The following is a 12,659-nucleotide window of genomic DNA, read 5'->3' as shown; positions in this document are numbered from 1 at the left end:
GTCGACGCCTACTTAGTAGCAACTAGACTTCTAAGATACTTAAATTCGTAGCTAGATTTTTAAATCTTAACGCTATATCCGTTACTAGAACTCCCGGTACTAGACTTAGGAATAGTATATAACTCTTCCGTCTTACTAATCCTAATAGTAATCCTTAGTTAACTTCTATAAGGCTATTTAGCTTCTCGGTAGGTCCTAGTATAATTATAGTATCCGACTATATCCTAGATACTCTTTACGTAAGCTATAGTTCGAATTCGAAACCTATTACGCCGTAGAAGGGCTCCTAGAACTTATAGGGCGTTAAGTTTACTAGACCTAGAAAATCTAATAGGTAGTCGTTTCTAATTATTAACCGTAAAGGCAATCGAGGCAATACGCTATATAGGGACCTAGGTAATCTTAAAACTTGATTAATAGAGTTAAAAAGTATATAAAGTTATACAGTATTAGTATAGGCTAGCGTATTAAGCCTACGTAGGAAATCTTACTAGAGACCCTTACTACTATATAGAATCGCGACTTTAGTAACCGCTCGCTACGTAATATAATACTAATATCTTCGCGATAGCGGCCTAGGAGAGTATAGGTATTAGGTTCCTCTTTGTATTTATTCCGGAAGCCGATAAGTAGTTATACGCTCGTATTAAATAATTTAGTAATATTAAATTTAGTATATATACTATCTACTCTCTAGGATCGAAGCTTTAGAAGCCTATTAGATAGGGCATATATGTTGGTAATCTAGTACTTAAGTTTAACGTAAAGGGTAGTAGCGTAGCGTACTATATACTAAATGCCTTTAGTAGTAAACTGCTTGATAACGAGATAATACTACTATTTAGTATTAATATTACCTACCCGTCGCTAGGCTCCTCGAAGGTACGCTATTAATAGCTACGCTTATTACTAGCGTTAATAAGTATGTACTCTAATAGCTAGGCTCGATCTATATATAGGATAGCCGCTAAGAAATAGCTAATAGGCTCGAAGAAACGGTAATTAAGCGTCTAAATTTGTAGTATAAGAAGAATAGCTCTCTACTAAACAAAGTTATTATTTACCGGAATAGCGTCTCGGAAGGCTAGTATAAACTAGTCCTATAGATAGAACTACCGTCTTTCGAAAAGGCCTTTACGAAGCTCTACGGTAGTAAGGAGAAGTAGCCGAAGATAACTATTATTATCGTTAGTAAGCGTTGTTATGCTCGATTCTGCCCGACTCGTAAGTAAGCTCTTTAGTTTTGTATTCGTAGAGATAATATACTTAATAATAACTATAGCCTTATATGCCCTTTTAATATAGTAGTACTAGCTCTAAGCCTACGGCGTTATTCGCCTTAGCTTTAGTTAACTACGGTATAATTACAACGGGGACGAAAACTATATATTATATCTACTAAGAAGTATAACGGGATACTATAAAAAATAGGGAAGCTAGGTAGCGGTACCTAAAGTGGTATAGAACTCGTACGAGTCGAGACTAGACCCCGTAGTAGTTTGGGTTAGTTTAGTTTAGTTTAGTTTGCTAAGCTAAAGATCTAGTTTAGTTTAGGTTAGTTTGCTAAGCAACTATAGGAGTAGCTAGTTCGAACTATAGAATTTATCGGTTTCTAAGAAGTATAAGAATGTGTACGTAACTCGAAGCAAGCCCTTTACAAGACACGAGAGTATAGCCGGCAGCGTAGCCGGCATTTTTTAGTTATAGGAAGGTACTTATATAACCCTAAATCTATAGATAATTAGCTAAGGGCACTAACTAATTAAGAGCATATATATATACAAGCTATTATAGTTTAGTTTAGAAACTACACTTATTAGGTATAAATTTCATCCTTTCGCTCGCTATTTGATTCCCTAACTACTCGGTAGAATATTATTATCTATATCTAGGTAGAACTTATCGATTTCCCTAGAAGCCCTCTTTAAGAAGTTCTAACACTTTCCTACTAAACTATTCTCTAATATTAAGTAATGGGATAGCTCTTCCCTCGGTATCGGTATAGTATATAAAAGAGCTATAAAATAGCTCTATACTACGTTCTACTAGTTACTCGCTATACTAAGGCCGAATACTAGTTCGTTCCTTAGAACTCTTAGTTATTTGGTAGATATAAAGGGTAGGGTAGGTAGTAACTTCGTATTATATAAGGATATAGAGGCTGCTATAGAGGAGTCCTTTAACCTATAGAAGATAGTAAAAGATATAGAGGCAGCTATAGGTCTAGGTATCTAGTTAAATTTCTAGTAGGTAGAGTATAAGGATATTTAGAGTAAGTATTAGGTAGAGTTGCGAAGGCAGGTATATAATATAGTCTAGAAAACAGGGATAATGCCTATAACTATAAGTATTAGGCTCTTTAACCTTCCTTCTTTTTCCCTATTTTCTTTTTATAAAAATATAAACTAATACAAATTAACTAAAATATCTATCTTCTTCTAGTTCTTTAAAAGACCTATTAGCGTAGCCGGTAGCGTAGCCGGCGTTTTTACTCCTTAGTACTAACGGGATTTTTAAAGACTTCTATTCCGTACGGCTAATAAAGTATACTATACTATATATATATTATATATATATATATATATATATATATATATATATATATATATACTTAGGGAGTATTTAGAGCGCGGTATATAGCGCCGTATAACAGCGGCTTATTTCGTATATAGAAAACGCTTATAGATAACACTAAGAACATTCTTCCTACTATAATATCTATCCTACCTAGTAGTACTATTTCGAATATAGACATTCTAGCCTTTTAGAATCTAATTGAGGGCTTTAAAATCTTATCTATAATCGTAATACGCTTCGCGTAGATAGCTATAAGGACAATAGCTAAAATAGTATTAGTATAGTTCGAAAAGAGGTAGAAGAGAAATATATATTCGTAGATACAAATAAGGTAGGCTTCTAAAGCCTCTTAAAGGGTATCTATTATAGAGGCTTAGAAGCGAAGGTCCTATATAATATACTAGGCAATTTTACGAATAAGTCGTTAGAAAGGAGCTTTACGGATTAGGAGTTTAGTATCCTTCTAATATATCCGAATCTAACGAAGGGCTACGGCTAAAGAAGGATTAGTAAAAGAATAGTAAGAATGCCGGCTACGCTACCGGCTACGCTACCGGCTATAGATAGGACTTACTTCCTAGGCGCTATCGACGCTTCGTACGATTATTGCTACTAGTAGTAGAAGCGCTAGTCGTCGTCTTGCCTAGAGCCTTATCTGCCGTCGTCTTACGCGGAGCCTTACTCGCGACGCTCTTTCTAGTACTAGAGCTAGCGGTAGTAGTAGTAGCCTTCTTGCGTTAATATACTATACTCGTTCTACTACTTCCGGTCTTATTATAACCCGTAGAAGTAGTAGGTCCCTTCGTACGAGTCGTTATAACTTAGTTAAGTAGACTCGGTATTATAAAAGTCGTCGAATTAATAAAGAAAGTACGTTACGAAGGTATACGAAGGCGCGCGCGGAGCGAGGATATTAGTACGGAGGTAGTAGATACAGAGCGTAGAGATATAGGTATCGATACGAAGGTTAAATATAGCGAGAGAGGTAGTATCGCGGTATCGCTAGGTAATAGAGTAAGCGTCGCGCAAGCCTATATTATAGTAACGTTAGAGCAAGAAAAGAAGTTAGATACGGCTAAAAAAGGCAGGTACGGCAAACTTTGAAATATAGCCGGTAGATATAGCCGGTATAGTAATAGGCAAAAGCCTCCTTTTAATAAATACTCGGCGTAATAATAGTATCCTACTATAGTATAGATATTCTTTAGTAATTCCCTTACTAGCTATAGTAATCTTATAAATAACCTAGGCCTATTACTAGGAAATATAAGAAATGTTAGGTAGGCTATACTAAACAAGCTAGTTATTTAGTAGGAAAAGGCCTACTACTATCTCTATATACCGGCTACGAGTGCCGGCTATCGCTCTAAATTTAACTCCGCCCTATCTCGGAGGCTAAGGTACCGAGCGGAAACCCTATAGCTTATATTTAATCGGTTATCGCGGAGCGCTTATAGGTAAGGCATCAGAAAAGAGTATAAAAAGTACAAGAAGAGTATCCTAGGATATAGGTCGTAAGTAAATAAGAGTCGCACGCCTAGTTATTTATATAGTACGTTACTCTATACGACCTAGAGCCTATATTATCTCGTACTTCGCTTATAAGACCTCGACTCTACTAGTATACTATCGATCTCTTAAATCTTCCTTAGTCGCTATCTTAATTCTTCTTCGAGTTGCCGGACTTAGTACGTATCTGTCGCTATATAATAGCGCTACGTATTATAGAGAATCTCTTATTAAAATTTCTCTCTCGTAGGCTTACTATCTGCCTCGTAGTATAGAGGATTAAAGTGCTAATACTAAAGAATCTCTTTATAGTTAGTATATTAGGGCTCCTTAGGACCTTTATATTTTAGGTCTAAATAGAGACGTATTATAAACGTTCTATCGCCCTTTCGCTAACTATCTACTCGGTCGCGATATACGAAGAAACCAATTTAAATATAGCTCGTCTCTATAATAGCCGAGTAAATATAGGGCGCTAGGTTTCTACTTCGTACCTTATATCTAGGTATAACGCGGGAATAAAACTAGGAGTATAGCCGGTATATATAGCTAGTAAAAGGATGCGAAAATAGGCCTCCTCCTAGGTTAATCTAACGACTAAATACAAAGTCTAACTAATCCGCTATAAACCGACGCCGAATTTTAGCTAGAAGCTATATATCTTTATCTTAAAGAGTACCCCGCTTCGTATAAATAGCAAGGAGGTTATAAAGCTTAAATTCGGTTATAAGAAATGCCTCCGTAGCTTCCTAAAGAGCATTAATCGCCTTAGCCGTAAATCGTATACTAGACTAAAAATCTAATATAATTTCTCGGACGAGTCGCTAGAAGAGAGTCTTAGGGATTAAAAACTCGGTCCCTCTTTTGTCTTAGAATAGCCGGATCTAGCGAAGGGTAATAGTACCTAGTTTAAAGTACTACTTCTTTATTGTCGAGTCCTACCTTATACCCTTTTTTTTAATAGAAGAATAACTTTTCTTTACGATAGTCTTCGTATACCTACTCCTTTTAGCCTTCTCTTATCTATCTAAGGCCTTCTTGTTTTTTAGTACTGTTTTCCGAGGAACCCCCTTCCCTTATATATACTACGGAGAGTCTTACTCTTCCGATATCTCGTTCTCGCTACGGTCTCCCTATACTTAGCTTGCTTTAACCTTGCCCTTTAGGCTCTAAAGGTATCTTTATATGCGCTTAGACGACGAAGGTATATCGCTAGAACCTAGAAAATTAATAAGCCTATAATCGTAAAGAGATATTCTATAACACTTCCTAGTAAGGATACGGACTATCCTAATTACGAATCTAACGATAACCGACTAGGACGGTTTAATAGAAGACTATTTAGTCTAGAGTATAAGAAGTATAAATATCTCTTTACAATTATAGGCTTATTAATTTTTCTAGGTCTTAGCGATATACCTTCGTCGCCCGAACGTATATAAAGATACCTTTAGAACTTAGAATAGAGTACGAGTAAAGTAAGCTAAGTATAGGAAGACCGTAGCGAGAACGAAATATCGGAAGAGGAATACTATATATAGTATATATAAGGGAAGGGGGTTACTCGGAAAACAGTACTACGAAATAAGAATACTTTAGGTAGATATAAGAAGGATAGAGTAGCTAAAAAGGTAGACAGACGAAGACTATTACGAAGAAAAGCTATTCTTCTATAAAAAAGGGTAAAAGGTAGGTTTAGACGATAAAGAAGCGGCGCCTTAAACCGGATACTATTACCCTTCGCGAGATCCGGCTATTCTAAGATAAAAGGTAGACCGAGCTTTTAATCTCTACAACTCCCTTCTAGCGACTCGTCTAAGTAATTATATTAGATTTTAAGTCTAGTATATAATTTACGGCTATAGCGATTAGTAATCTCTCGAAAGCTACGAAGGTATCCGGGGTTTCGTTAGTTATACTTTATCCCGTAGTCGCGGGGATTTCAACTATATATAGAATCGCACTTTCTTAGTAGGCTATACGTAAACCTCGATATAATCGTATATTCTAGTCCTATTCGGATATCTAGGTAGGTATAGTAAGGAACCGCGAGTCTAAATATTATATATATAGCCTTATCCGAGTATATTATAGCTATAGACTTTACTACCGCCGTTTTCTTATATAATCCTTAGCAAGCTAGTCTACCTTATTCTAAGGCGCGTATTCTTCGTATTCTTTCTTTCTAGTATACAAAGAGTATAGAAAACTCGGTATAGGGCGTAAAAAGGGCGAAAATATAAAGAGGGTACGTACTAAGCGGTTAACTAAGGTAGAGAGGGCGGAGAGGGTAGTAGATTACATAATAGATATATAGGCCGATATATAAAGTAATCGATTATATAGTAGACTAGAGTTTTGCTAAGAGGCCGGATTAAGGTCCTTAGTCGCAATTTACTAGTTACTAATATAGCGGAAATCTACTGTTTCTTATCTCTTATCGTACTTATATTTAGTTTCCTATTATATTTACTCTATAATAGTGCTATCGTCGACTTTTACGTATAGCCTACTAAGAAAGTGCGACTTTACGTATAGTTTAAATCCCCGAACGTAGGCGAGGGGTAAAGTAGACTAACGCAACCCTAGATATTTCTTATAACCGAGTTTAAGCTTTCTAACCTCCTTACTATCTATACGAAGCGGGTTGCTCTTTAATATAAAAATATATAGCTTCTAGCTAAGATTCGGCGTCGGTTTATAGCGGATTAATTAGGATTTGTATTTAGTCGTTATATTAACCTAGGACGAGGCATATTTTCGCATCCTTTTACTAGCTATATATACCGGCTATACTCCTAGTTTTATTCCCGCGTTATACCTAGATATAAGGTACGAAGTAGAAACCTAGCGCCTTATATTTACTCGATTATTACGGAGACGAGCTATATTTAGACTAGTTTCTTTCTATATCCCGGCTTGCCTTAATAGTATTCGTAGTTTAACTATACTAAGAAGTAGAAGTATATATAACTAAAGAAGAAGAGAGATCGTTATACGATCTAGGTATTATCGCTTACCGCTACTCGTATAGCTAGGATAACTAGGGAGGAGATCGATAGTATAAGTTAGTAGAGTCTAGCGACGACTCTACCTACGAGTCTAACGAAGAAGAACGTATAGCCCGTATAAGAGATTCTAAGATATATAGAAGCCTCGTCCTAAGATACTACCTCTACCTCCCTACTATACTTACCCGGTCGTATATAATATAGTCTTATAAGCGAAGTACGAGATAATATAGGCTTATAGTCGTTTATAGTAACGTACTATATAAATAACTAGGCGTACTACTATTATTTACTAACGACCTATATCCTAGGATGCTCTTCTCGTATATTTTATATACTTTTTTAATATCTTACTTATAAGCGCTCCGCGATAACCGAGTAGATATAAGGTATAGGGGTTCTACTCGGTACCTTAGCCTTCGAGATAGGGGGGAGTTAAATCTAGAGGCATAGTCGGCACTCGGAGCCGGCATATAGAGACGGTAGTAGGCCTATTCCTACTAAATAGCTAATTTATTTAGTATAGCCTACCGTAGTATAGATATTTATTATATTTCCTAGTAATAGAGTTAGGTTACTTATAAGATTACTATAGCTAGTACCTCTAGCCGGGTCTTTATACTAGATAGTTAGACTATATACAGTAGTACTACTACTATTAAAGTAGTAACTGCGGAAGATATCTAGGTAGAATTTCCTACTAAATTTTACTACCTCTTTTAGAACTATACTAATACTATTTTAGCTATTGTCCTTATAGCTATCTACGTAAATCGCGTTACGACTATAGGTAAGGATTTTAAAGCCCTAGATTAGATTCTTAAGGGTTAGAATATCTAAATTCGAGATAGTAGTAGGTAGGATAGATATTCTAGTAGGATAGATATTCTTAGTATCCTCTATAAGCGTTTCTATATACAAAATATGCCGCTATTATACGGCGCTATATAGCGCGCGATAAATACTCTCTAAGTATATATATAGTATATTATGCTTTATTAGACGTCCGAAATAAAAGTCTTCGAAAATTCTATTAGTACTAGTCTTAAAAAGGGCTTGCTTTAAGTTACGTATATATTCCTATACTTGTTAGAAACCGACTAATTCTATAGTTCTAACCTGCTACTCGTATAGTTGCTTAGCAAACTAACTTAAACTAACCTAGAATTTCGGCTTAGTAAACTAAACCAAACTAACCCGACCTACTATAGGGTATAGCAATGCTAGTACGCTAACCTACGATAGTATATAATACTATCTTAGGCCGACTATAGTAAACGTTTATAGTACTACTTAGGGTTGCCTAGTTAGCGGTAGCTAAATATTTTAGTTATAGTAAAACATACTTCTCTAGATACTATCGATATACTACTCGTCTACGCCGCGGACTATAGTAATAGCACGAGCCTTACTAGCGTCCTAGTCTAATATACTACAATTCGGAAATATAATATAGTCGGCGACCTTAGTATTAGCTAGAATTAGATCGTATAGCAGGTATACAAACTAGTCTTCTAGATATATACGATCGAGTAGCAAATCCTTATTATTAAACTAACCTATAAAATCGAAATAGGCACTAGTAGTAGTGCGATTGCTACCGACTTTAAAGTAGTAGATATAAGTACTATTACCCTTCCCGGCCTACTAGTATAGAAAGCCGATTATCTCTAGGTTATAGCCTATACTGTCCTATTTAGTATAGGCGAGCGGGTAGGTAATACCTAGCTAAAGCACCTATATCTATACGATTAGCTATATATCTAGCTTGCTACGTTAAAAGTATAGCATAGTATTAGAGCAATTCGATACTAGTTAGAAACATACCTCGCCGACCTTAGTATACTAAACTAAAAAAGCGGGTTACTAGTAGATCCGTAGACTATACCCGATAGAATAGCACTATTAGCCGGAAAGCGGGTAAGTAGCGTATTATCTCCCGAGTAATACGAGACCCGATACTAGGCTACGCTAGAGATTAAGATATAGTTTAATATTAGTTAGTCGGTATATAGGCCTATACGGTAGTATATATATATATATATATATATATATATATATATATATATATATAAAAATCAAAATAGGGTAGTATTAAACTAGAGTACTACTACTTCTATACGTTTATATAATTCAATATATATAACGTATTCGATAGAACAGTATATAGGCCTTAGGGCATTATAAGATACGTACTAGCGCTAGTATATAGCTAACTTAAAAAGAATACCTAAACCTACTTTTTAAAGACTATACCTTTATTCTATTAACAGTAGGGGATAATAACGCCCTACTGCTATAGCTAAAGACTAGAGAATAGGTATAGTACTAGTAGTAGCATCTGTCCTATATAAAAAACCAGCCTACTAGTAACGCTATAGTATAATATCGATCGGTATCTCTATGTCTTTTAGACTAAAACTAGCAGTTATAAAATTCTAGGTATCTATACTAAAAAGGACCTACCCGCTATATACTAGTTTTAATTATTTTGATCTAGGTAACTTTACTAATATGGCCCCTATTATTTCAAACTTTCTATACTAATTCGTCTAAACTGTAGCTTCTACTACCTATAAATCCTAGTATATATATAATTATTGTTAGTTTCTAGCTGTTAGTACTTATTAGTACTAGTATAGCTTATATTATTCTTAGGATATAACCGCTAGCCTTTCGTTATCCCCCTTGTTTTTTAGTTAAGCTACCTTTGTTAGACTCTAGAAGCCTCGAAAGCAGTTACGATATTGTAAAGGGCGACCTATAGCTATAGCACGGCGCATATAGGAAGTTACGAGTGCGGAGAAGATTTGGCTGTAGTTAGATTTCAAGTCTAACTATAGCCGGGGCTTTTAACTAGTAGCTAGTTCTATGCTTATATACGTGCCTATATAGGCAATAATTATCCTATGTTTATCCTATGCCCGTGCCTATGCCTATATCTATGCCCTTATCCTATAAGGATGACGACGTTATAGTTCTTAGTGTAGTTGCAGGTATCGGCACTAAGGTTATAGTCTGTTATAGGCGTTAGTATAGGCATTGCTATAGCTAAAGCTCTAGACTTACTCTTCTTAGCCTTCTTAGCCTAGCAACCTAGGCAAGGCACTATAGCCTCGGGGAACTCGGCACGGAACTCGCGGTTGGCCTTAGTTAGATCAATCTATATAGGCGTTAGTATAGGCAAAGGTATGTACGTAACTATTTATACCTTGCCGTGCTTGCCGCGCCGGACGACGAAGGGCCTATTTAAGTTAGCATATAACTAGCGGTATAGGCATAGATCGGTATATATATCTCGCTATTACTCTTAGACTTAGACTTAGTCTCTAAGTCTTCGATTGTCTCGGTAGATTTGGCCGGTGCTTTGCCTTTAGCTTTGCCCTTGCTCGGTATACCTAGGGCGTCGGGGCTGTATACGGATTAGTATAGGCAAAGGTAAGGGTAAAGATGTAGCTATACTTAACCTCGTATAGATCCTAGGTATTATCGAAGAAATCTAAGGGACATATTAGTAAGAAGCTTTGCCTATAGAGCTGCCTAAACCTACTAATGCACTTTTTTGTCTTAGTCTTAGGCGTATACCGACTACTACGGTCCTTCTCCTTAGGCTACTCGACTTTTCCCTTATACTATATATGCGTTAGTATAGGCAAAGCTCTAGGTAGGGAGCTACGTACACTATAGATAATGTATATAGCGAGAGCCGAAGTGTCGCGGTAGATAGTCTATAAGGTATTAGCTTTAGGTATACGTATAGGCAAAGACAGAGTTATATACTATAGAAGCCCTTCTCTTCGTACAACTCCTTTAGTATCTCTTCGTTTTCGTCTTTTCTATTATAGTATTAGCAATAACTAGTAATATAGGCATAATACTATATATACCTATCGCGATTCTTCTAAGCAGCTAGGAAGCGACCGAAGTTCTTAGATCCTACTAGCATGCGATAAGTTACCTTACCTATATAGGTGCGTACGGCCTCCTAGTTAGTCTTTAGGCAGATCTATAGGCATTAGTTTAGCCTATTGCATAGGTAGAAGAGAGATTATATACTACGATTTCTATCTTAGGTATATTAAATAACTCGCCCTATAAAAGGCGCTTCTTGTATTTGCGGTAGGAGCTCTATATAGGCATAAGTATAGGTAGGTGTATGCCCTAGTCTCTATACTTATAGATTGCTCTAGTAGGGTATTATTCTAGGTAACGGTCTTAATGTCTTGCGGCATATTAGGAGGTATATATAGAGCTATAGGCTTAGGTATAGTAGTATAGGGGAACTCGGTTAGCTACGATATCGAAGTCGCCTTATTAGCTCGTCGCGTATGTATATAGGTATATATAAAGGAATAGGGGTAGGGGCTAGGGGTAGATACGTACTAGTAGTATATTATAGAAAGAAAGGGAGAGAGTGTACGCGCAAAGATACGCGCATAGATATCGCGTAACGCTTAGCGTAATAGAAGATCCTAGCGTAATGAAACTTTCGCGTACGGGACGTACCCGCTTTAGCGTCTACGGATCCCTACATCGATAGTCAACTCCGCGTTTAGCGTGGTCAAGCGCACTTGTCTCACGCCAGGACAGGGGAGGGCAGGGAAGGAGGCCTGAGGCAAGGAATCAAGACATCCTGAAACATGGCAGGCAACAACAACAACAAGATATACACTTCACCGTTCAGTATTCGATCAATTCAGCTTGTGAGTAATAGCAATCATGTCTTCCAAACACACTCGTTACGATCAGTTCAATTGGGAGACTGAATTCATGGATCTGGAAGGCGTCTGCCGGCAAATTAGTAAGACAGCTTCGCCCTAGCAGAGTTCCAACTTTGTGCTAACACGAGCCTCAACCTCAGTCACCAACGCGGAAGTCCTCTTCCCGAGACAGATCGACCTTCGCGTCATTACTGGAAAAGCTGGCAAGGGCTTTCACTATGCGGCCTTAATGGCCCGAGATACCAGTAGCCCGGACATCAATGTCCAAGACATAGGCTACAAAATTCTGGCCCAAGGACCACCCGAATCTAGTCGCAGGGCAAGCGTAATGAAACTGCTGGACGATGTCGAGAAACGTGTCGCGAAGGATGTAATGGATATCTGACCAAGCAACACTACCTGCATCTATACTGTACGAATCACGAAATAGAGCGATATGTTTTGCGTGTCAGAATAATGGTCTGAAGTCTGACTGCCCCGAAGTTTCTAGTTTGGTCGATTTTATGTAAGGCGTACGGACGTAGCTAATGTGGCTGAAAGGAAGAACGCCTGTATCAAGGCAACGAGCGGGAAGTATGTCTTGAAAACCTAATATGCGGACTTGTTTTATACCTGAAGACTGAAGATATCGGGTCGAAATCAGGCCAGAATCCAGATTTCAAACCATTCTTTCTAGCGTGATATTGGTGCTGGATCAAACATTGATATCACCATCTTCCTGACCATCTGAGTGCAAAAGGAACCCAAATACCTATGCCTCCAATACCCACAACAGCAGTAATCATAAACCGCACATCCTTTCCAAGAAACTCACACAACTTCTTCCACCCATCACCCGGCT

General features: G+C 37.3%; 1 protein-coding gene across 1 annotated transcript; it reads left to right on the top strand.

Annotated features, from left to right (window-relative positions):
• Positions 1–3,850: 3,850 nt before the first annotated feature.
• On the top strand, positions 3,851–12,499 carry MYCFIDRAFT_171579 (uncharacterized protein; the record flags this gene model as incomplete). Its single annotated transcript, XM_007925024.1, has 9 exons — positions 3,851–3,857; positions 11,638–11,654; positions 11,683–11,780; positions 11,806–11,818; positions 11,847–11,882; positions 11,919–12,174; positions 12,209–12,323; positions 12,359–12,395; positions 12,437–12,499. 9 exons carry the CDS (start codon positions 3,851–3,853, stop codon positions 12,497–12,499), a joined length of 642 nt encoding a protein of 213 aa, XP_007923215.1.
• Between the last annotated feature and the right edge of the window lie 160 nt (positions 12,500–12,659).

Source organism: Pseudocercospora fijiensis (genome assembly GCF_000340215.1).
Source record: "Pseudocercospora fijiensis CIRAD86 unplaced genomic scaffold MYCFIscaffold_2, whole genome shotgun sequence".
NCBI classification, from domain to species: Eukaryota; Fungi; Ascomycota; class Dothideomycetes; order Mycosphaerellales; family Mycosphaerellaceae; genus Pseudocercospora; species Pseudocercospora fijiensis.
Note: the sequence above shows the minus strand (reverse complement) of the source record. Positions and strands in the feature narration are given on the sequence as shown.